Source organism: Xyrauchen texanus, chromosome 26 (genome assembly GCF_025860055.1).
Source record: "Xyrauchen texanus isolate HMW12.3.18 chromosome 26, RBS_HiC_50CHRs, whole genome shotgun sequence".
NCBI lineage: Eukaryota > Metazoa > Chordata > Actinopteri > Cypriniformes > Catostomidae > Xyrauchen > Xyrauchen texanus.
In genome coordinates, this window is record NC_068301.1 from 32,460,041 (window position 1) to 32,486,887 (window position 26,847).

General features: G+C 38.0%; 1 protein-coding gene across 2 annotated transcripts in view; it reads left to right on the forward strand.

The window, feature by feature from the left end:
• Window positions 1-26,847, forward strand: part of myo1g (myosin IG) — a 76,755-nt gene that overhangs the window by 14,136 nt on the left and 35,772 nt on the right. Inside the window, exons 13-19 of one of the 2 annotated variants that reach the window (XM_052093417.1) lie at window positions 5,278-5,352; window positions 6,883-7,015; window positions 10,048-10,214; window positions 10,757-10,964; window positions 17,465-17,688; window positions 22,471-22,615; window positions 25,375-25,479. In XM_052093417.1, coding sequence (XP_051949377.1) covers window positions 5,278-5,352; window positions 6,883-7,015; window positions 10,048-10,214; window positions 10,757-10,964; window positions 17,465-17,688; window positions 22,471-22,615; window positions 25,375-25,479 — 1,057 coding nt within the window. The remainder of the gene's footprint in view (window positions 1-5,277; window positions 5,353-6,882; window positions 7,016-10,047; window positions 10,215-10,756; window positions 10,965-17,464; window positions 17,689-22,470; window positions 22,616-25,374; window positions 25,480-26,847) is intronic. The other variant, XM_052093418.1, reaches the window with a different exon arrangement.

The following is a 26,847-nucleotide window of genomic DNA, read 5'->3' on the forward strand; positions in this document are numbered from 1 at the left end:
TGCGTCAAAACATTATGACCACTCACATGTGAAGCGAATAACATTGATCATCTCCTGATGATCGTCTCATATCAAGGTCTGGGTAGATTTGATAGTAAGCGAACAATCAGTTCTCGTAGTCAATGTGTTGAATTCAGGAGAAATGGGCAGTAATAAAGACCTGAGCGACATTGACAAGGGCCAAATTGTTATGGCCAGATGACTTGGTCAGACCATCTCTGAAACAGCCAGGCTTGTGGGGTGCTTCTGGTCAGCAGTGCTGAGTACTTACCGATAGTGGTCAGAGGAGGGACAAACCACAAACCGGCAACAGGGTGTTGGGCACCCAAGGCTCATCGATGCGCAAGAGCACCGAAGGGTATCCCGTCTGGACCGAACCAACAGAAGGTCTACTGTGGCACAAGTCACAGAAAATTATAATGATGGTTACGGGAAGAATGTGTCACAACACACAGTGCTGCGTAGGGGTGCAGAAGAAATATGCAGAAACAATATTTAAAGTTTGTTACTTACATTCTTAATATAGACAGCACAGACAAGCAACAGACTTGAGCACTAGAGTCTCAGATGTATGCGTGCAGATAAGATCCATTTTTAAATCAAGCAGGGTCATAGATTTATAAACTATTCGAAGCACGTGAATGCGGTTTTACATGGGATGTGGTAACTGCAAGTTCCCTATTCATTTTAGGCAGGGGTGGATTTAGTGATTTGGGGGCCCTAAGCAAAGTACAGGAATAGGGCCCTCTTCAATTGCACACATTTACCTTGATTTTCCCTGAGCTTCCATTCTTTGTTGTGATGCTGTGGGGGTTTGCTTGCATCAAGGCTGCTGAAGGTAACAGCAATATTAATCATATCAGTGTTATAACAGCGATATTTAAAATGCTAATAGGTAATTAAGCATTAAGTATAATCAAAAATATTGTTTGTATTTGTATTTGTTTTTATTTCATGTTGTCTTCAATAAATATCTTAAGGGGAAGTTTCTTTAAAGGTTGGATGATGCAACTTTATAAATAGATTTAAAGTTGCTGCTAGTGCAGAAGTCTGCAGAGTGATGAAACTCAGAAAAGGCTGTGTCCTCATTTAGGAAATAGCAAGACCTTTTCACTTTGAGGAAAGAGGCACAGAGAGAAGCTACTGGAGGGCTCAGCAATGAAAATAGATGACACATTTTTCACTTCCTTTTCACTCCTTAATGAGCCTGTGCTCAAGTTTAACCGAGGAAGTAACTAATTTAAGCAACATTGAACTAAAACTAAACTAAAGTTTCATAGGGCTGCAATTTCCTTTTATGTCGTTATTCATTTCAGATCTGTTTATTGTGAGTGAGTGAGTTAGTCAGTAGGAGAAGCCAAGTGCGATTTAAAAATTCAGTGTTTTATTGTAGGCTGGTCTGAGAAATGGGATGATCTGTGTCGGCAGCCACGAGCGACATGCTAGATAATTAGGTCGAGGACAGAGGACTCAGTCCTTTACACTCAATGGGACTACTATGACAACTCTGTCACATTGTTTGTGTGTGTGTGAATGTTACAAGGTTTAACTGCAATCACTTTGGATCTGCCTGAGAATGCATTTGCAACACAGGTTTCCTAGATGGATGATCCCTGTCCCTCTCACTCACTTTCTCAAACAGACACACACACTCATACACACATACCACAGGAGGTACCCTGAGGAATATAGACCGTCAGAACTGGAATGTCAAGCCTCACTCACACTCACAAAATAAAATCTGTGAGATCCCTTTGGCTCTGCTGTGTTAGTGATGATGGGAGGTCTTGCTAAATATACACCCTGACAACCCCTTATCAACACGCCACCAAACCATGACCTATTTCCCCTTCCCTCTCAGTCTCACACTCTTTCTCCTCCCCCATTCTCCTTGTCTTCTTTCATCTTTTTCTATATCACTTCAATTTTCATTCCATTTATGACATCCATGTCGCTGGAATAGCTTACTTTTACTATTTATGTAGTAGAGTATATACACTCACTAAGCACTTTATTAGGTACACTATGGTCATAATAAAGTGCCCGACATGGTCTTCTGCTGTTGTAGCAAATCCGGCTGCAAGGTTTTACATGTTGTGCATTCTGAGATGCTGTTCTGCTCACTACAATTGTACAGAGTGGTTATCTTAGTTACCGTAGCCTTTCTGTCAGCTCCAACCTTTCTGGCCATTCTCCATTTACCTCTCTCATCAACAATGTTATTCTGTCTGCAGAACTGCCGCTCACTGGATGTTTTTGTTTTGGCACCATTCTGAGTAATCTCTAGAGACTGTTGTGTGTCTGTGAAAATTCCAGAAAAAACATGTGATCACTGAGATCACATGTTTTCCCCATTCTGATGGTTGATGTGAACATGCTAACTGAATCTCCTGACCCATATCTGAATGATTTTATGCATTGTACTGCTGCCATATGATTGCCTGATTAGATAATCGAATGAATATGTATGTGTACAGGTGTTTCTAATAAAGATATAAGTGAGTGTAGTATGCATACTGTGCATAGTATGCATACTTTTTGAATGCAGGGAACAGTGTTGGGTGTAATCTGATTACAAATGAATTATTTATGGTAATATAATGATCTTTTAGTACAAAAAGTAGTGTAGTTCATTACATTTAAAATATGTCATCAGAATACAGTTACTAACTTTCAGTTAAGTACTTTTAAGTAAATCACTTGCCTTACAAATATTTCTAAAATAGTATTATTTGTATAGAATGCATTCAAAACATGAATTACGTTCATATGTACATCTGTTTGCATTTTCTGTGAAAGCTGAAGGCTGTGTGCCACGCAATGAGTCATTTTTATGACTTGCATGTGAATATGAACAAGGAGGAAATATATAAACATTATTTTGAATTCATTGAGCAGAAAAACAAACTTTAATGTAAAAGGTGTTTAGAAAGTAACATAAAAGTAATTTGTAATGTAATTACATTTTATTTGAAGTACTCCATTAAGTCAGAATTTTTATAACAATTTTAGAAAGTAATTAGTAATTTGTCATTGATTACTTTTTTGAGAAAATTTCCCAACCAGTGTTATTATAGTTAACGGAAACTAAAAGAAAACTAAAATAATTTTGGTTAACTAAAATAAAAATATAAACTGAAATTTTTGGAAAAAAATGAAACTAAACTAAAATACTTTTTTATTACTCCAAAACTAACTAAAATTTATTTTAGTTTTAGTTTTTGATATACTAGGGTGATTATGGGCAAAGTGGGACACCTTTGGAAATTTGACATTTCTTGACACTATAAATTATGATCCAAATGCCACATAACCTAACATTATACCTTCAAAGAAAGCTTAGGATGTCTTCTACCTTAGTCAAAAGAAAAAATGTTGAAAGATAATCAAGCTTTAAATCATGATTGCTAATGAGACTGCTGGTGTCCAGATTTACTGTAAAAGAAGGACTTCAAATTTTGGCCCCCGTTGACTTGCATTGTATGGACCAACAGATCTGAGAAATGATTCTATAAATCTTAATTTTGTGTTCAGCAGAAGAAAGAAAGTCATGCACATCTGGGATGGCATGAGGGTGAGTTAATTATAATAGAATTGTATTTTTTGGGTGAACTATCCCTTTAATTTTTTACTCATCAAAGATTTGTTTAGCTCATTTTTGGCAGCCATAAAAAGTAATAAAACTAAAAGTTGGAACTAAACAGAAACTGCAAAACAATGAGGAAAACAAGAACTAAACTAAAACAACAGATAAATTGTGAACACTTAAGATAACTAAACAAAATTTTAATGACAAATTGAATATAAAATAGAAATTAAAATTCAAAACTATAATTACCCTGTACTAAACACTGGTAGGTGTAAATACTATGCTACTACATTTGGCAAAATGTACAAAGAAATTATACACGTAACTGTGAAGACATTTCTATGCAGACTTTAATTAAAATAAACTGTTATTTCCAAGAAGAGTAATCTGATGCCACTCGCATGCAATGCGATGAGGTCATGTGTGACAACAATGTAGCGTTTATCATTGCATAGAATACGCTTCGCTTTCGTTTTGCTTACTATTTATTTCAACAGTTGTCAGTATAATCTTGTATTTCATTCCGAACACAGCCTATCTGTCTCTTTCACTTCCTGTTTCTGTTCTCTCTTCTGTTCCACTTACTCATCTCACATTTATCATATGACCATTTCACACCCTATAATAAGCATCATACCTCATCTTTCAGGCGCTGAATTGAAGCAGATGTATTTTATGCCTATATTTTTAACCACTATCAAATTAGTTTTCTCTATAACACAGCGCCTTTGAGAATTCACACTCCTTGACTTAGTTTATTAAAGCCAAGTCAAAGAGTGTGTTGATATGTGATAAGCACAAACTGTTCCTTCAGATTTCCTTGGGCTTACACCTGTTCTCACCCATTTTCTGGAATTCTGTCTTACTGCAGAATTTACTCTCCATATCGAGTCCTATTTCAACAATTCTACATCACAAAAAGCATTCATGTAGTCCCAACTCAAATGGATTAACTAAACTTCCATTTTACAAATTTCAATGGATAGAATGCAATGAAATCAAGTTTTGACAAAATGTTCTAGAATTGTGTTCCTTTAGTTTATTTTAATTAAGTAAATTGAATGAGCAGCAAAAATTATTTTTGAGTGTGGCATGTTAATCTATTAAAGTCTATAACTATTTTAAACAGCCTTTGCTAATTATTTTAGAATTATTATGTATGCAGTTTTATATCCATGTTCATTGAGAGACTACATGGAATATTTCGATTTTTAAAAACGTATCTGTCACATACAGTCGCAAAACCTTTTAAAATTAATAAGTGAAGGCATAAAGGTAATATGAAATTATGAAAAAAATTAACAGCTCTAATATATACACTTTTACACAAAACATGCACTCTTCCATACATTCATATACATGTTAACCTAAGATCTTGATGTATATATATCAAAGTACCATCTGAAACCATCATATCATGTTTGCCAAAAGCCCCCAAAAATATGAATAAAAAGACCTTTCTGAACTGGTCGTCTTAAACATTTTCGTTTCCATCATGCTCAGATTTACCTGAGTGCTATGTGAGTCATCTGTACCTCTGTGAGTCATGAATAAAGGACTGTTCAACCATTGAGTCAGTAAATTACTGTAATTAAATTTCCCTTTTTGCATTAAAGCTTGTGCTGATTTCTTAAGTAATTTCTCTCTTTTCACTTTTCTCTCTTTCTCCCTCACTTCCCCTTTCTCAGGTACTCAGTTGAGGGTTTTCTTGATAAGAACAAGGACCCACTATTTCAGGATTTCAAGCGGCTGATGTATAACAGGTAGTGGTGGGAGACATTAACCTTTCTTTCAAGTAAAGAATCAATATAACCTAAAGGAGTATTTCACCCAAATTCTGTCATTATAGACTCACCCTTATGTCGTTCCAAACCATAATTTATTTTTTCTTTGCTTCTGTAGAACACAATACAAGATTTAATGCAGAATGTCTCAGATGGACTTTTTTATAGAATGAAAATAAATCAGGACTAGGGCTGTCAAGCTCCAAAATTATCAAATGCACCATAAAATTAGTTCATTCAACTTGTGTGCAATATTCCAAGTCTTCTGAAACTATATGAAAGCTTTGCTCACTGATATTCACTGAAAATCTAGCCCTTTGCCTTAGCTCTAAAATCGTATTCACATGTGTGATGTCAATCACTTGTCTTATAAACAACACACAAAAGTTTGAAAATGAGGAAAATGATGACAGAATTTTCATTTTACACTGTAAAAAGTGGTATCCTGCAATATTTCCCTTAAGAAACAATTTTATTTGTTCTTTCTTTTGATCCAACCTTAAAATTGTGTTTTGTTGGTGTAACATAATAGTGATGTTAAATAATATTTTTGACTTGAACAAACCAGTTATTTTTGATGTTATCACAGTTATACGTTTTTGGACCGGGGCCAGTTCACAGTACCGCGCAATACCGAAAATAGAAAACAAGTGATCGATAGAATGTTCCGACATTTGCCACTGCTTAATAGGACAAAACCTCTGATTACCATAGAAAATATACCTTTTATCATGTGTCGTTTGCCATCAGCTTAGGACACGGTGTGACTGTGGCTGCCTGTAGTCTCCTCTATGTTTCTGTTTGATTTCCGAATACTCCGTTCAAAAAATAAGGCTGGGCATAGAAATGCGTAAACTCTTCAACTACAAACTCTTCAGACATGTTTAGTAAGTTCTGTTCTCTGTTTTGTGTGCAGCTGTGTTGTGTTCTGTTGTCGCTATCGCCGTGAACAACCTGTTTTTAGATAAACAAACACGTTTTCTCTTGAACGCCCCAATGCTGCGAGAGGGCTGCGTGAAATGTTCCTCTCGTGCCCAGTCATAAGCGCGCAGTAGATCAGTGAATATTTTCACTATACACTATGTTTAAGTTTGTTTTGCACCAAACCTTATTGTATCCTTTCATACCAATCAAGAGTCTCATGTAATAATTTCTTAGACTTCTGAATTATACTTTTGCATTCTTTTGATGCTTGAAGAGATACAGTAGTCCCCAAAAACTGCAACATTTCTTTTGACAATTTCTCCCTTTGTGTTAAGAAAAAGAAAGAAAGTCATATAGGGTAATAAGAACACAGGGGTGAGTAAACAATGACTGAATTTACATTTTTGGGTGAACTAATCCTTTAAATAAAATTCAGTGTATGGTGAACTATTCCTTAAAAAATTGCATTATATAAAATATTTCATGTTCAAATTAAAGTTGAGTTAATGTAGAGTTTTGTCTCTTTGTTTTTCTTACTTATAGATCTTGGTTTATATGACTATGTTTTCTAAACCTGTCTTGTAGTTCTGACTCAGTCCTCAAAGAAATGTGGCCTGATGGGAAAATGAGTATCACAGAGGTGACCAAACGGCCTTTAACTGCAGCTACACTCTTCAAAAACTCTATTATTGCTCTAGTGGACAAACTGGCCTGTAAGGTAAGAATTGTATTAATGTCATATTTAGGTTTTAAAGTATTTGAAAACTATTTTGATGTTTAAATGTATTATTACATGGCTTTATAGAATACTTGATTCTGATTGGTTATATTGCTCAAATAATTTTGCATAATGACTATTAAACTGTATAATTGGCCATTGTTCCAGGCAATCAGTTAATTACTAGCTGTACTAGTTCCATATCTCTCATAGCACTTTGTGGACTCCTTCTCATGTTATAAAATAGTTCTCAAGTAACTTGAATCAACATTCATTTATTTAGTTATTTGGTTTGTAGCTATGTAATAAAGTCAGGGTACAAATAACCCTTCACTTAACATGCAATTTATTTTGCAGTAATAGACTTGACATTGTCTTTCACTTGAATGTTTTGATAACATTGTACACGATTCATTCATTTGTTCATTTTTTTATACATATCGTAATCAATGGCATGAATTTTATATGTATTTTCATGCTTTTTTCATGTTTTTTTTTTTGTGTGCATCCTTACTGTATATCAGATTTTATCTTAGCTCCAGTAAAATTATACAAATATTTGGCCATCTGAGCCCATTTGTGTTTGTAGTTTTATAATCTCATAAATTGATGAGATTATGAGATATAGTAACATTTACACTGCTTTATCTAAAATGTATGTTTTTTTATAGAACGAAGCATTCATTTAATCCAAGCATACTCTATGCAACCATCACTATAATACTATTTTCTGTGAAAGATGAAATAGGGCTCTCTCAGAATAGCACAGGTAATCTCTTTTGTAGACATGTTGAAAAATGTTATCTCTCTAATGGAGACTGTTTGTATCTGGATAAAGCTGTTAACAAAAAGAAACACCTTCTAAATCCAGTTTTAGCTTAGAGCCAGTGGGCCACCTCTCCTCTCCTCTCTTGACACAGCTTGATGGATGGATGGATGAGATAGACATATAGATGATAGATGGATAGAAGCCTGTTTGAGGGAGGGATGTGAGGAGGATGTTCTGTGGGTGTTCATTGGGTAGAGTAAGAGAACAAAACATTGCGCTCTCAATTCACGTGGAAAATCACAATTCTAGGAATTGATGTAATCACTGTTACACAGTGTAATATGTGGGACAACATTGTTTAAAACCTTATTATGACCTTATTTTTATACAATATGTAGCATTTAAATGTTAATCTTAATATTGTATACACAGTGACTAAAATTAGACATTGATTAAAGAGAAAATGTTTGATAACAGTAAAGTCTTACAGAGGTTACATCAGATAGTTACAGTTTAGATGTAATAGTTACAAATTAGATACATAGCTGCAAAAAGCAGTTACAGGGCCAAGCACTGAAATGGCAAGCATTGCTCAACACTTAACACAATCAAAAGAACACATCAAGTGCATATGACATAAAGAGCAAACACACAAACACAACATTACAAGTCACCTGAGGACAGGTTCAAACCTACACCCTTCTGTTCCACAGTTCAGTGCACAATCCACTGCACCACACAGCCACAACATAGGCAGTCACCAGAGGGACATACCAAGCCAAGAATAATCCCAGCCAAGCACAGCTGTTACCATGATCAACTTCATATTCATGTAACTTTCCAACATTCAGTAATCTCCAGAACTACAGAAATGTTCGAACTAGGCAACGAACCAACAACCTTTGGAAATAAAGCCCAGAACGCTACACAGTTCTTGACCCGTAGGTGGTGCTGTCAGCATGTACCCTTAGAGGCATGTACCCTTAGATGATGGTCCTAATTAATCATACCAAGTTTCTATTTGATAGGACAAAGCATTGCCGAGATACAGCCTTAAAAACTCTTTCACGTCCTCCTCATTAAGTATGTGTTTGCATAACTTCAAAAAAGTTGAAATTCAAAATTCTGTATTATTTATTCTGTGTGGATCAGTCTGCAAATCAGGCAAAGTTTGAAGGAGCAGTGTGAAAATATGGTTCTATGGGCCGCCATAGAGTCCCATTGTGGAGGAAGAAAATTAATAATTATACTAAGGGATACAATACGTAGATGAAACCAGTATGCATACTACATGAGTGAAGGAGACAAAATGATACAAGAGAGAGAAAGGTTAGATAGAGATGCCATTGGGAGCTTGAGTCTAGCCTGATGACCTGTAAACCAGCTCAGCTCAAGAGCCCAGAGAAAAGTGCGAGGCAGTGTAAAAGAGTACCATCAAAAAAGAGAGGCAGATCACAAGTTACAATGCTGTTTTATCTTTTCATTGACCATGAGACCAGAACCAGACTTGATACATTTAAACTGACTAAGCAGACCACAATGGATATGTTCACACAGTCAGTATTTGTGACTGACAATCACATTACTTACTGGTGTGAGTCTTGAAATATGCTGTTAATACAACACCTTATCAACCGAAGTCATGCCTGTATTCTAACACCTGTAGCCATAATGACAGCGACATCAAAGATGTCAACGTCCATAACATTGGCATATCTCATCAAAATTGATGCATCGAGTCCAATCGCGTCAACACGGCCAGGCCACACCACCCCTCCTCGTCACACTGCGCCACAACCAGATTCAAGCAAGGGAGACCTCCGGCCTGACATTATATGATTTGACAGATAACCAGTTATCCAGTACATTTCTGTTCTCACAGCACAGGTTTACCAAAACTGTGGTTGCGAGTCCTGATAATTTACAGGTGTTAGTTTCATTTATACTATGGGGTTGCCACTTGAATTGTGTGTGAACGTAACCGTATTTAGCACTCAAATACAGGACTGACAACTGCATTCTGCTGCAGTGTGAACATGGCCACTCTACCAGAGATCTGACCATGTGCAGACCCCAATATGCAAACACCATTTCGCCATACACTGTACATCTATATTACCTTAATTAAATCCTTCTTATTAGCCATAAAGCTTACTTATGGGGCAGCTGCAATTTAGCAATTCAATAATGCACCTTTGAGGTTGGTAAAATGCTTTAATTTAGCAATTTATGCTAATTAAATAAGATAAAATGTATCTTACAGGAGCCCTATTATGTGCGGTGTATTAAGCCAAATGAGGCGAAGTCCCCTTTGCTGTTCGATGATGCACGCTGCCAGCACCAAGTGGCTTATCTGGGCCTAATGGAGAACGTCCGTGTGCGGCGAGCTGGATTCGCTTATAGACAGCCTTATGCACGCTTCCTTCAGAGGTCAGAGGTCACACATACATACAGTACTTTTAAATTAAGGTGTTTGAAATAGTCTCAGCCTCTGATGGCTTGGCCGCGGAGCATTCACGGATAGTCTGATGCATATACAAACGCAAAAATATCAAGGGTTGATTGAATCCAATAGTTCTTATCTTAATGGCTTATTAGTGTGATGAAATCACTAAACCTTTTCTGTGTGATGTTATATCTAATTTGAGAACTTTTTTCCATGACAAAGTAATGCTGTAAAACTTTAAATATGATGGTTTAAACAACTTTACAGCTCAAATAATACACAAGTTTTAACTGAAAATGTAATATTAATGCTTTTATAAAATTATAAACTTGGCCCCATTCACTTCCATTGTAAGTGCCTCACTGTATCCTCGATTTTTGCATTTTTTAAAGAAAGAAGTAGCAATAATTGTTTTGTTGTTGTCAACATTATGCCACAAATGCTGTCGCTTGAGATTAACTTTAACTCAACCTGAGCCACATCAGTATTTCTACAATCTCTGTATGAATGTCTTCTCTTTGCTCAGGTATAAGATGACCTGCGAGTACACGTGGCCCAATCACATGATGAGCACTGACCAGGAAGGTGTGGAGGCAATTGTGAACCAGCATGGCTTTGAGGATGATGTAGCATACGGTCAAACCAAAATCTTTGTAAGAACACCTCGCACACTCTTCACGCTGGAGCAAGAGAGAGCCGCCCTCATCCCCATATTAGTGCTGTTCTTACAGAAGGTAAATGACACTCTCTGTCTATTATTTTAGGTCTCTGTCTATCAGCATTGTTTATTATTTTCCCTGAGTCAGGCACTATGCCTTTAATAATTCATGTCTTTCTATCTCTCTGTCACCTTTCCCTTTTCATATGCATGTTTTTTGCTCTCTGTATATGTCTCACTTAATCATTCCTGACTACCTCACATTTTTAATGTCTGATCAGCAGTGACATGAAAGCAGAGTGGACTCATAACACTTAGGCAGCAGTTCTCTCTACACCTCTGTCTCAGTCTGTGTTTATGAACTCATACAAACTTTTTTGATCTTGTAGAACATAAATCTATATTTACATACTGTACATATCAAAATTTTTGTGATTATTGGATACAATTCAAATTCTTTAAAGTAGATATAAATAAGTACCAGAGTCACACTTTGTATTTGGTGACAGTAGTCGAAAGTTCTGTTGCTGAAATCAGTCTGTGCTTACCGAAAATTTAACTACTGCCCCCAGTGGCCAAAGCTGGAAGTGTTGTTGAATGAATGGGCAAGTGTAAGCTCCAGATTCAGTATGATGTAATAGAATCAACGGGAATACATTTTTTATTAACTCTACCCCCTAACCCATACCTCAACCCTTCACTTAACTGTCATCTTAGAGGGAAAATGCAACCTCCAAATCGTGCTTATCATTGATTATGTGAACATGATTACTTCCTGGCCCCATGGGACTCTAAATTATGTCTCTGATGTGCTAGATGCAATGTGTTCAAACTTGAATTGATGCAAAAATGTCTGATGGGGGAATGCGTGTCAGTAATTGGGCTGAATGGGACATTAACATTTGGAAGGAACATGTGGATTTCCTATGCGATCTTGTTGATAAATACTTATCTGTATTTGAGTAAATGACAAATAACATGGAATTAGTTTTTTGGAAGAAAATTCTGGCTACTCCTTAAAATTTAATTGGCACTGTCAATCAGTAAAATGACCTAAAAAGCAAAACTAAAAATGGAAAATAATAAAAGCATGACTTTTTCATATTTAAAGTCTTCTAAAGCCATATGGTAACTGTATGTGCAGTAAAACACCCAAATTGCAGCCTTTCTTCAGTGATAATCCTCACTTATTTTGAGAGCTACAGCAGAGTAGCGTTTCCCTTAAAATAGTCCTGTTGCGTGTCAAATTTATGATACAAAAGTATTCCATGTAGTGTCATTACTACCAGGGCTGGACTGGTAATCTGGAATACTGGTGGGCCGACGCACTTTGGGGCCGATCGGGGAGAACCGAGCCGGTGGGTCGGCCGCAAAATATGCCGAAAGGAAAAATTAGCTGCTGTGTTATGCAGAACGGACAACAAAACGGCACAAGCTTTGGGCCAGTTGCCATGTAAAATCCCAGCCTGATTTATCTTCCCAGTCCAGCCCTGATTACTACTATATAAAATGAGGTCAAAACTTCATATGTAATAATTACAGGAGAATTACAAAAATGTTTTTAAATACATTTTTGATGAAATATATCCACATATGTAAATCTATGTTTATATTTACCTAATGCATTTATGTATATATAGGTTGCATGTTATTTTATAGAACATGTACTTTCAGTATACTTACAGTGTTCTTACCCAAGAAGTACTGAGTAATATTAGGTAACTACATTTACTTGGGTTCATATATATGTATATGGATTCAGTTTAGGGTTGGGGTTATGTTTAGGGTTAGTACCTAGTAATTACTGTAGTTGTTGTAATATTATAGTACGTAAATGTAGAACAGTACTGTAAAATAAAGCGCTATCTTCTTCTTAATGACTCAATCTATCACTCAATCACTCACCCACTCAACCACTCACTCATTCAATCAATTCTTCACTCAATCACTCACCCACTCAATCAATTCTTCACTCAATCCCTCTCTCACCCACTCAATCACTCACTCATTCAATCAATTCTTCACTCAATCCCTCACTCACCCACTCAATCAATTCTTCACTCAATCACTCACTCATTCAATCAATTCTTCACTCAATCCCTCACTCACCCACTCAATCACTCACTCATTCAATCACTCACCCACTCAATCAATCACTCACTCATTCAATCAATTCTTCACTCAATCACTCACTCATTCAATCAATTCTTCACTCAATCACTCACCCACTCAATCAATTCTTCACTCAATCCCTCACTCACCCACTCAATCACTCACTCATTCAATCAATTCTTCACTCAATCACTCACTCACCCACTCAATCAATTCTTCACTCAATCACTCACTCACCCACTCAATCAATCACTCACTCATTCAATCAAGTCTTCACTCAATCCCTCACTCACCCATTCAATCAATTCTTCACTCAATCCCTCACTCAGCCACTCAATCAATTCTTCACTCAATCACTCACCCACTCAATCACTCACTCACTCACCCACTCAATCAATCACTCACCCACTCAATCACTCACTCACTCACCCACTCAATCACTCACTCACCCACTCAATCAATCACTCACCCACTCAATCAATTCTTCACTCAATCCCTCACTCACCCACTCAATCAATTCTTCACTCAATCACTCACTCACCCACTCAATCAATCACTCACTCATTCAATCAATTCTTCACTCAATCCCTCACTCACCCACTCAATCAATTCTTCACTCAATCACTCACCCACTCAATCACTCACTCACCCACTCAATCAATTCTTCACTCAATCCCTCACTCACCCACTCAATCAATTCTTCACTCAATCTATCACTCACTCACCCACTCAACCACTCACACATTCACTCACTCATTCAATCAATTCTTCACTCAATCACTCACCCACTCAATCACTCACCCACTCAATCAATTCTTCACTCACCCACTCAATCACTCACTCATTCAATCAATTCTTCACTCAATCACTCACTCATTCAATCAATTCTTCACTCAATCACTCACTCACCCACTCAATCACTCACTCATTCAATCAATTCTTCACTCAATCACTCACTCACCCACTCAATCACTCACTCATTCAATCAATTCTTCACTCAATCACTCACTCACCCACTCAATCACTCACTCATTCAATCAATTCTTCACTCAATCACTCACTCATTCAATCAATTCTTCACTCAATCACTCACTCACCCACTCAATCACTCACTCATTCAATCAATTCTTCACTCAATCACTCACTCATTCAATCAATTCTTCACTCAATCACTCACTCACCCACTCAATCACTCACTCATTCAATCAATTCTTCACTCAATCACTCACTCACCCACTCAATCACTCACTCATTCAATCAATTCTTCACTCAATCACTCACTCACCCACTCAACCACTCACACATTCACTCACTCATTCAATCAATTCTTCACTCAATCACTCACTCACCCACTCAATCACTCACTCATTCAATCAATTCTTCACTCAATCACTCACTCACCCACTCAACCACTCACACATTCACTCACTCATTCAATCAATTCTTCACTCAATCACTCACCCACTCAATCAATTCTTCACTCAATCACTCACTCACCCACTCAATCACTCACTCATTCAATCAATTCTTCACTCAATCACTCACTCACCCACTCAATCACTCACTCATTCAATCAATTCTTCACTCAATCACTCACTCACCCACTCAATCACTTCACTCACTCACTCACTCACTCACTCAATCACTCACTCACTCACTCAATCTCACTCAATCATTCACTCACTCAATCACTCACTCACCCACTCAATCACTCACTCATTCAATCAATTCTTCACTCAATCACTCACTCACCCACTCGACCACTCACACATTCACTCACTCATTCAGTCAATTCTTCACTCAATCACTCACCCACTCAATCAATTCTTCAATCACTCACTCACCCACTCAATCACTCACCCACTCAATCAATTCTTCAATCACTCACTCACCCACTCAATCACTCACCCACTCAATCAATTCTTCACTCAATCACTCACCCACTCAATCAATTCTTCACTCAATCACTCACCCACTCAATCACTCACTCATTCAATCAATTCTTCACTCAATCACTCACTCACCCACTCAATCACTCACTCATTCAATCAGTTCTTCACTCAATCACTCACTCACCCACTCAATCACTCACTCATTCAATCAATTCTTCACTCAATCACTCACTCACCCACTCAACCACTCACACATTCACTCACTCATTCAATCAATTCTTCACTCAATCACTCACCCACTCAATCAATTCTTCACTCAATCACTCACTCACCCACTCAATCACTCACTCATTCAATCAATTCTTCACTCAATCACTCACTCACCCACTCAATAAATTCTTCACTCAATCACTCACTCACCCACTCAATCACTCACTCATTCAATCAATTCTTCACTCAATCACTCACTCACACTCATTCAATCAATTCTTCACTCAATCACTCACTCACCACTCAATCAATTCTTCACTCAATCACTCACCCACTCAATCACTCACTCATTCAATCAACTCACTCAATCAATCACTCACCCACTCAATCACTCACTCACTCAATCAATTCTTCACTCAATCACTCACTCACCCACTCATTCACTCACTCACTCAATCAATTCTTCACTCAATCACTCACTCACCCACTCATTCACTCACTCATTCAATCAATTCTTCACTCAATCACTCACTCCCCACTCATTCACTCACTCATTCAATCAATTCTTCACTCAATCACTCACTCACCCACTCATTCACTCACTCATTCAATCACTCACTCCACTCAATCACTCACTCACTCAATCAATTCTTCACTCAATCACTCACCCACTCAATCACTCACTCACTCAATCAATTCTCACTCACCCACTCAATCACTCACTCACTCAATCAATTCTTCACTCAATCACTCACTCATTCAATCAATTCTTCACTCAATCACTCACTCCCCACTCATTCACTCACTCATTCAATCAATTCTTCACTCAATCACTCACTCCCCACTCATTCACTCACTCATTCAATCAATTCTTCACTCAATCACTCACTCCCCACTCATTCACTCACTCATTCAATCAATTCTTCACTCAATCACTCACCCACTCAATCAATTCTTCACTCAATCACTCACTCACCCACTCAATCACTCACTCATTCAATCAATTCTTCACTCAATCACTCACTCCCCACTCATTCACTCACTCATTCAATCAATTCTTCACTCAATCACTCACTCACCCACTCATTCACTCACTCATTCAATCAATTCTTCACTCAATCACTCACTCACTCACTCACTCATTCAATCAATTCTTCACTCAATCACTCACTCACCCACTCATTCACTCACTCATTCAATCAATTCTTCACTCAATCACTCACCCACTCAATCAATTCTTCACTCAATCACTCACTCACCCACTCAATCACTCACTCATTCAATCAATTCTTCACTCAATCACTCACTCACCCACTCATTCACTCACTCATTCAATCAATTCTTCACTCAATCACTCACTCCCCACTCATTCACTCACTCATTCAATCAATTCTTCACTCAATCACTCACTCCCCACTCATTCACTCACTCATTCAATCAATTCTTCACTCAATCACTCACTCACCCACTCAACCACTCACACATTCACTCACTCATTCAATCAATTCTTCACTCAATCACTCACCCACTCAATCATTCACTCACTCAATCACACACACACACACACACACACACTCACTCTTTCACTCACTCAATCAATCAATCACACACACACACACACATACAAACACACACTTCGATCACTCACTCACATACAGTATGTATTCAAGGTAGCTGCCTGCAAATCATCTTCTCTCTCTTGTATCATGCATTGCATTGAAACTGCTCCAGTTCACCTGTCCAGCTGTCATCTTTCTAAGTTTTTTGCTATATCCATCACACTCAAAAACTTCCCCACCCAATCTCATTTTGAAAGTCTCCTTTCAAAATGCTAAACAGTAGATCATACATAATACATTGATCTGTACCAAACTCTAGTGAGCTGCCTCTATTCTCTACAAAGGCACCTACCTTCTAAGGTAACTCAACCAAACTGGATCCTAACCAAACTTTAACCATGTAAGTGGCTGATTTGAAATGCTCTTCATAGGCAGCAACTCTGATAACAGTCACACAAATAGCACTCCACAGGAAATAAACAAAACTCATCACAATGCATTCTGGGATAACCTTATTAATGAAGGATACATGCAATGCTGCGTTAGAGTTTGGCCAAAACAAGATATTTTATAAAACAGCATCATTTTGCTGCCTGCTGGGGAACAGTGTTAGTGTTGCAAACATGACTGTGATGCCTATAAATGTTACCAAGTTGGGAAACTCACTAGTATTTGGCATGGAGTCATCTGTCTCATCTGTGTACCAGCCATAAGTTTCTCATATATCCACATTCAACTTTGTTCTCCACTTTTCCCCATTATTTCCTTCATCTCTCTCTCTCTGTATTTCTCTCTTTCTGCAGGTATGGAGGGGTGCCTTAGCTCGTATGCGCTGTAGGAAGATCAGAGCTATCTATACTATAATGGCATATTATAAATGCTATAAGGTAAAGGCCCACTTCTGGGAAGTGGAGAGACGCTTTGTCAATGTTCGAAACATGGCCGACTACGGCAAGAGCGTGGAGTGGCCAACACCGCCTGCAGCCCTGGCACAGTTCCACAGGATCACCAAACACCTCTACCAGCGGTATGTTTAGCAGTGTTAGTAACTAACTTAAAGTAGCAATGCTCAAAGTTATCTAAATTTTTCAACAGCATGACAGTAGTTCATCTGTTTTCAAAATATTGTAGGTTGTCCTGTAACAAGCTACTTTTTCCAATGAGTTTTTCAATTAGCTGTTTTTAAAGTCACGTTGTTTTGACAAAAGTTTCTCCAATTCGAGTGCCTTCCCAGAAGTGTGTAACTGAAGTGAACATTTTTATAAGCACATTTCAGCTCTGTTTGTCTGTATAACGCAAGTAAACGGATGCCATCAGGCTGCTGGCTGTTTGATGGTACAAAAGTCATATTTAGGCAGCATAAAAGTAAATCACACAACACCAGTCGATCAATTAATATCTTCTGAAGCAAACCGATAGGTTGGTATAATAAACAATTGAAAAATTAAAACATTTTTTTTACTTTAAATCATTAGCGCTGGATTCACTGTTTGAAATTATCTAACTCTTGCTTGACATTCGTTCCTCTGTTGCACACAAAGCACGCGCTTCTTGCGTGAACGTGCCATTGCACTTACGCCACTGATGTGTCGGCTGCTAGCAGTAAGCAATTTTTTAAAGTTAATAAAGTTTTAATTATCTATATATTTTTTACACAAACCTATCAGTTTTGTTCTGGAGACATTAATTAATCGACTGGAGTCATGTGGATTACTTTTATGCTGCCTAAATATGTCTTTTGGACTGTCAAACAGCCAGGGACCTAATGGCACCTGTTTACTTGCATGGTATGGACAAAAAGAGCTGAAATTTGCTTATAAAAATCTTCATTTCAGTTCTGCTGAGGAAGGAAAGTCATACACTTTGCTTAAAGAGAAGTAAGTCATGAGAGAATTTTAATGTTTGGCTGAACTATCCCTTTAAAGGTGCCTTACGGAACTTTCAGCTCTCTAGCGACATCTATGGTTTAAACCTAAAATTGCAAGCAACTTGTGGAGGAATATTTTAATATTTAATTTGTAATATATAATATTTTTATTGTGTTTCGGCACTGATCTTCTTCGTGGATGAATCTCATGGTATGAGGTTACCTGGACTTTTTCTGTGATCATGACTTGCCGTTGTCATGACAGGCTTTTTTAATGTTATTTACTCATAAAGGAAGACAATTTTCTTATTTACATCTTTTAATACGATTAAGTGTTTTATCCACTGCACATTAATGTTTGTGTTTTTCTACATATATCCCAAATTTAAGAGATGAAACTAAGTATATTAAAAAATATATATATATTTTTTATATATTTGAGTTGAATGGACTTAATTATTTTTATATTACAATCTACAGCCTCAGCAGACAATACAAGTTAACCATAATACTACAGTAGTAGGTATATGCAATGCACACAATACAACTGTCAACTAAAAACACAAAAAGATCAAATATACTATATTAAATATGAAAATATTATGCAGAAATTAGCAATAAAGCAATTACAATAATAGACAGTTTCCGTAATCTTTTCTTTGGCAGTAAAGTTATAGTAGAGAGATTATAACACACTTATCAAATTAATATGTACATTATTGTGCTATGAAATCAGCACATTATAAACAACTTAAGATGAGTACACATTCATGGGGAATTACTATATAGTACCTTGTACCTACAGAACAGTAACAGACCATCTGCTAAAAGAGAGTGATACACAACTGGTGCATTTCTGCAACTGTTAAAAGAAATGAGAAAACAGTGGCACAGGTGCACACACACACACACACACACACACACACACACACTTACTTACACACTTAGGAAATCTCGAAACTGCATAAATGTTATAAAATTCTCATAAGTCATGAATATTAGAAAACGTGTTACTGTAACTTCACTGGAAAGCATAGCCAATACATTGCAATAGGTAAACGCAATACCCTAAGTAATGCTCAATTCATTTGAGCAGGGGTTTACAAATTGAACCTCTTTGGCCTAAACAAGTTATTTGAAGTACCCCCTGATATTCTGAGTAATGTTAAACTTTCCAAATATAATACATTTTACATCTTTGCACTTTGAAGTCGCATGAACACAAGGACAGTTAAAACGCATTGTTTAAGTTGTGTTCTTTCTTGTTTTTTTATTTATTTATTCAAATAACGGACATTTGGAATTATCCATCAATGTTTTTAAAATTCGGTAAATGACGGAAATATTTTGGTATGCAACATTTTGATTTTGTCACAAACCCCTTGTAGTTCCCTCATGAACCCCCGTTTTGGAAACCCTGTATTAGAGCATAAAAAACAATAAACGGTTAAACAACCCAGCCAAAAAAAAAAACTACATATTTAAGCATTATAGCAAGTAAGCTTTGCCAAACATTAAACTGTTAAATATCCATCAGGGGACTGCTGTCCTGCAGCTGCTGAAGCTGCAGAAGTTTCCCCAGCTGACACACATGCAACACTTTAGCCAACTCTTCTTTTCTTTGCTTTCAGACAAATCCGACCCGACATCTTATAATATTAATCATTATTCTAGGCAAACTGTAGTGAATCAGGGGAAGACAAGGACATGTTTTTTAACACTAATTTTATCATGTGCTTGCTCAATAATGGACTTTTGTAAACAATTTTATTTAAAAAAATAAAAGCTTATGTAATGCAACTTTAAAGGCTGCTGTTCATAATTATGATCAGTTATATAAATAAAGTTGTAATATATACAGTATACTGTTTATACTGTATATATATATATATACAGCTGCTGTCCAAAGGCTTTTGGGGATGGGCGGTATCGCTGGCGACATGACCAGGTCCTCAGGGCTCTTGCGGATATTATCACCACAGCAATTCAGAGCAGTAAGAGTCAGCAGCCCTCCAAGCAAACCATATCCTTTGTCAGAGCTGGAGAGAAGGCACATCAGCAGCCACGCTCCCCAGGCGGGCTCCTGGCCAATGCAAGAGACTGGCACCTTCAAGTGGACCTTGGAAGGCAGCTCAAGTTCCCGAATCACATCACGGCCACTTCACTCCACCCAGACGTGGTGATTACATCGGAGTCGACCAGGCACGTGGTCATAGTGGAGCTTACTGTCCCCTGGGAAGACAGATTGGAGGAGGCAAATGAGCGTAAGAGAGCCAAATATGCAGAGCTGGTGGAGGAGTGCAGGAGCGGCGGCTGGAAAACACGCAATGAGCCAGTGGAGGTCGGTTGCCGGGGCTTTGCAGGACAGTCGTTACCCCGAACACTCAAACTCCTTGGAGGCTGTGCAGGCGAGCCATAAAGAACATCTCTGAGGCTGCCGAAAAAGCCTCACGATGGTTGTGGATCAGGAGTGTGACCCCGGGTTCATCACTGATGACGTGTCCAAGTAGCACCAAAAGGTGTATGTTAGAACATATATATATATATATATATATATATATATATATATATATATATATATATATATATAGCAATATCTACACTACAGCAAGAGTGCAATTTGGCCCTACATCAGCACTGCTGTGATTGTGCCGCAGGCTGAGTGCCGTAGGTAATTAGTGTGATATTGCTTATATACAACAGTTCAATGAACAAGTACATTTTAAAAAAATTTGGAAAAACCGAGTACGGTCATTAAAAACACATTTGTGCATGGAACTACTTTCTTATGCGACGGATCAGAATCTGCCGTTGCTGGCATGATGCGTCCAAGCCTCCATTAGTAATTCAGAAATTTAACTTCAGAAATATTATCACGGCTTGTGCTGTTTCTAACAAGTTATTGGATAAACAAGGATAGATGGCTGGATGTGTGTTTGTGTGTGTGTGTAGAGAGAGAGAGAGAGAGAGAGAGAGAGAGAGAGAGAGATGGAGCGTGTGCAATCTCCTAGCTTTTGGTAATGTATTAGTAATACAGCAATCACACACACTGTAGCGCAGTTCTATGTATACAATGACTAACGGATTCACTTTACGTCACCAACGGGCTCATATTACACACAAGAATAATCTTTTGCCACCACCTGCTGGCTAACATATGTAATTTCAAAAATAAAGACAGTAACTCCTAACAGATACACTTTATTTTAGAACAGCATGCGGAGTGATACACACACAGTGAAGCGTCTGAGTGCTGATGCTGTCACACCATCAGTGCTCATGGAACTTCTTGTCCAATCAGATTCGAGGACCGGAAATAACTGTGGTGTGTGTGTATATATATATATATATATATATATATATATATATATATATATATATATATATATATATATAATAGATTACAATTTTTAATCAAATTAATTAGATGGTGTGCCAATTAATGAATCAAATTTATCACAATTAATCACATAAATAAATATTTACAGAGAAAGCCTCTCAAATAACAATAATTTTAAAATATGATGAAATAATTATAAATAGTAATGGTCACGGATCTACCTGACCTTCCCACCACAAACACTCAACCTTCCCGCTCCCCTGTAAAATAATTTGTTTTAGTGTGATAAAATTGCTTACAGGGTTTACTGTTGTTGCGTCATAATGGCAACAAAGTTGTAATATTGGATATAACTTTACACTGATAAGGTTAGTAAGCAATTTTCCACACTAAAATTACATTTATAGATATGTTTACATCTAGTGACTATACTTTTGAAACAATGTTCATTGAAACTTTTATGGATTGGCCCCATTCACTTCCATTGTACAGTGGAACACTGTATGTAATCATGCCTTCCACCTTTATAATGTTTGTATGTCTCTTTTTCTTTCGTTCTTTCTCTTTTGTCCTTCCTCTCACTCTTTCACTCTTTCTCTCAGATGGTGGGCGAGGCAGCTGATTAAAAACATCCCCCCATCAGACATGGCAGAGGTGAGGGCAAAAGTAGCTGCTCTGGCGGCTCTGAGTGGGGAGAGAGTGGACTGGGGTTACAGTCGTGCCTGGGAGAGAGACTACCTGGCCAATGTGAGACATTCATCATGATACTATTTATTTTATTATGATAGCATAATCACAAGTATTTTCACAATAATATTTGCTGGTGAGCAATTTTGGATACTGAATGGACTTGAGAAAATTATGCTATTTTTAGGGTTTTTACATTGATTAAGCCTATGAAGTTTAAACTTTAAGAAAGGATTAAGCCCAGTGGTACATCACTCCAGGATGATATGTTGTAAGTATTTATCTGTTCTTATGAAAGCTCAGTAAACATTTGCTGAAGAACAATTACTTAAGTACATAAGCATCACTATTATTTTTACATTTGAACAGACCCCTAACCATCAAATGGTGCAGCATGTTGAGAGGTGTGCTGTTCATTTTCTAAGCAATCAGACTGTTTTCGCCTTGTGGTTAAACAATTCCATAGACTTTTATTGAAGGAGGGCCCAAGCCATATCTAGAGACCAGAATATAAGAGATATTTGGATATGGTCTTTTGAGACTTGGGCCTGTAAGCAACCACTTTGGCCCACTTAGTTTGGCAGGGCAGGGTTTCCTTTGTTCAAGCCCAAAGATTCAAGTCAAGGGCCCCCTGGTAATTGGCCCGGTCGGTAATCCATCCCTGTTTATGGGTACACATTTTATTGGTGTACCACAGAATTTCTCATCAAGCCTGTATTCACACGAAATCAATAATGCTTTCTTCAAAAAGTTATTCTGTAAAAACATTTATTATTATTAGTTCATGGTCAAATTTGTCTGCTCTTTAGATAGTTTACCAAACATTTGCTAAAGTTTAATTACTTTTTACCTTCGGATACACTTAGAGGAAAGAACAGCTTTGTGTGATTATTTGTAATCGTTTTTTTATCTTTGTTTTTTAAGTTACATTGATTTCACTAGAAGCCTGCATGAACATCTTGACATTAAAGCTGAAGGGGACTTTTCAGAAAACTATTTTCACTGTAGCCAGAGATAAACACCCCAATTTACCGTTCAGTCAGCATTTTGTCCAACCTAAACATATTCTGGTGTGCGTAAACAGTGTTGACATTTGGACTTTTGACACCAGGCACAAGATAGCCGATAACTTAAAAACAGCAGGTAAATATCTCATCTCATCCACCGCTTGAGGCATAGTCAATATTAGATTGAATTGACCCCAGTATTAACCCTTCAAAGACCTCACCTGTCAGTTTTTCTCCAGTCTTGTGTTTTTAATGATCTCATCATTACACAGACCAATCTGTTAGACTGCAGCACATGCCATTAAATTTAGCTTTGGTTAGTTGGTTAGTCTCGTGCCATAGACAAGGGTACTGCCATATGCAAGACCATCCACAACTCGCTGATTAAAATACCAGCATGCTGGTCCTGGCCAGTTTATGCTGGTTTGGTACTGGTCTAGCTGGTGGACCTGCAAAATCTAGATGTTTAAGTTAGCTGGCCAACATGGTCTTTCTGGTGAAGCTGGTTTGCCAAGGATGTCTAACTTGCTAAGCTAGAAAGATGCCTAATGTGGACACCAGAAGAGATTAGTCATGATGGTCCACCAATTCCATAACAGTTTCCATAACAAATATTTTTTCTTTTCTTTTGTATAGATAAAATATGATAATTTTTTAGCAACGGTGCTTTAATTAGCATGCTGTGTTTTTGTTGCTACCACAGGAAAACCTGCTCGGAAAAGTCGTGTCGTCACATTTATCCCCTATAAATCAGCGCCGCTTCAGTCATACAAATTCAGACATTTAGACGATGTGTCAGATTAAAAATAACCAACATTTCTCGAAAACCCTGCATGCTGTTCCATTCTGTTGTGCACCATCTAGCTGTTTTTAATGCAAGATTGCTTTTTACTGTTTTTAAACGGCCTCTAATCAAGGAGAACCCAGGAGAACCCAAAACCAGCCAAATTATACAGGACTTCCTTAAGATTGGTTAGTTCACTAGTCATTCAGGCAACCCACCGACTATCTTAAAACTTGTCGTTTTGCACATCCTTAAACGCCAGCTTCCAAAACAACATATTCTGGTGACCAGGTTTGCTCATGTGTTGCTCATCACACTTATAACATTTAACATGAATCATGTCTCCTCGATTGGAGAGCCATACACAAAGGTAAGCTTTTCTTTGTGTCTGGTGTCAGATGTAAGGCAAACACTGTTTTTCCTTTGTATATCCAGATTTATTTTTACTAAAACCATCAATTTTACTGGCTTTGCTCAAGGACAGCAAAGTGAACAAAAGCATTCCCTTTTGAATAAAAGCTGATAACCCTGTGGCTCCAACTAATTCGCACTTGAGTTGTGCGAAATGGTTTTGAGGACTCCTTGAGCATGTGCTCTATACCGTATTTTAAGATATATATTCTTCATAAAAAGATCTGCTCAGCTCTGTAAGACATGTGACTTCTGGAAAAACACATTTTTAAAGCCCACAAGATGCATGTTGAATGTCATGTCCAGTCATCACAGTTTATATCAGCTGTGACATATGAGCTTCAAAGCCCTTTTAAGTTTTCAGATCATCTGAATGAGTCAAAAGCTTATTCATGGAGCCTAGTTGACAATCTGTTGTTGCAGATAAGGTGTCGTGTCTTTTTGATGCATTAGTGGAGTGGGCTGGTGATGATGAGGAAGGTGTTGTTGAGTCCGTCATGGACTGATTTGAATTGTCATCAAAGAATGAATGGAGAAAAAAGTTGTGTTTGTGTTACTGTGACTAAGCTTCTCAGTTTATTTCTGACTTCATCCAGAAATGTGTCTCTCTTTTTCAGGTGAAGGACTCTCCAGTAACAAGCTCCAACTTTGTGCGAATCACCAAAGAGCTAAAGAACAAAGACCAGTATGGTCAGGTCCTCTTCTCATGCTTTGCCAGGATGGTAGGTTATAGTATTCTTCCTCTTTTTTTTGCATTATTGGGATGACAAAATCTGTGCATTTGTATTACCAAAGTGTTCGCAGCTTAGCTGTGTACAAAGAGTGTACAATAGTACAAAGTACAATAAAAATTACAGTATAAAGTAAAAAAAGTACAAATGAATATAGTAAACAAATAATATTAAGCACAATAATAGTGTAAATAGAGAAAAAATATATATTAATGAATACATTTAATAATAAGGAAAATAGAGTAAACAAGTAATATTAAAAAAATTAAGTAAAAGAATACCACAAATTGATAAAACAAGCAATATTAACAAGTAACTTCATGGTTACTGTTGTAACCTCCATTCCCTGAGGGAAGGAACGAGACGTTGTGTCGAATGAAGTGACACAAGGGGTCTTCCTGGGATGCCAAACGTACCTCTGAACCTGAGAAAAGGCCAATGTCAAGTTGGCAGACAGAATTTGCATGCCCCGACCCGGACATACGGGTATAAAGGAAGCGGGCAGCGAAGTTGCCAGTCAGGATTTTGCACTGAGGAGCCGAAAATAAGGTACGGACGTTTACAGTGGTAGTTCTAGTGCTGTGGCAGGAGGGACACAACGTCTCGTTCCTTCCCTCGGGGAACGAAGGTTACAACCATGACGTTCCCCTTCTGTCACTCACTCAACGTTGTGTCGAATGAAATGACACAAGGGGTCCCATATAAAAACGCCACGCACTGACCGTGTTACGTGAACTGCTGAGACAGGTGCAAGCAGGCTACTGCGTGCTAGAGGCAACTGTGTCGGCTGCACGTAGCCCTCCCCAACGGCCTCAAAGAGGTGTCACATACAGACCTTAGGTTCCCCGAACCCCTGAGGGGGGCAACAGGCACTACATGACTAGCATGGGAGCAAGCCCGGCAGCCACTCCTTTTCTCTCACTATGTCTCTCACATAGGATGTGAAGCGGCTGGGGCTATCTTAATGCTATGAAATGCATCGGGGAAGGCGGTTTTTCCTAGTCCTTTTCTTTCAAGGGGAAAAGACCCTGCGGAGGGTCTAGGGGGAGGTAAAATGTGGCAAATACACCACAAGGGTTGTGAAGTGAGAAAGAAGTTCCTTCCTCCGGGAAATTTTCCAGGGAGATGCTGTCGCGAGGAGCGTAAGATCCGAGATCCAGGCCCGGGTGGGACAGTAAGGGGCCACCAGGATGACCTGTTCCACATCCTCCCTGATCTTGCACAGCACCGGTGCAAGAAGGCTCACTGGGGGAAATGCGTACTTGCGCAGCTCCCGGGGCCAGCTGTGTGCCAGCGCATCTGTACCGAGAGGAGCTCCTGTCAGGGAATACCAGAGCGGGTAGTGGAAGTTGTCTTGGG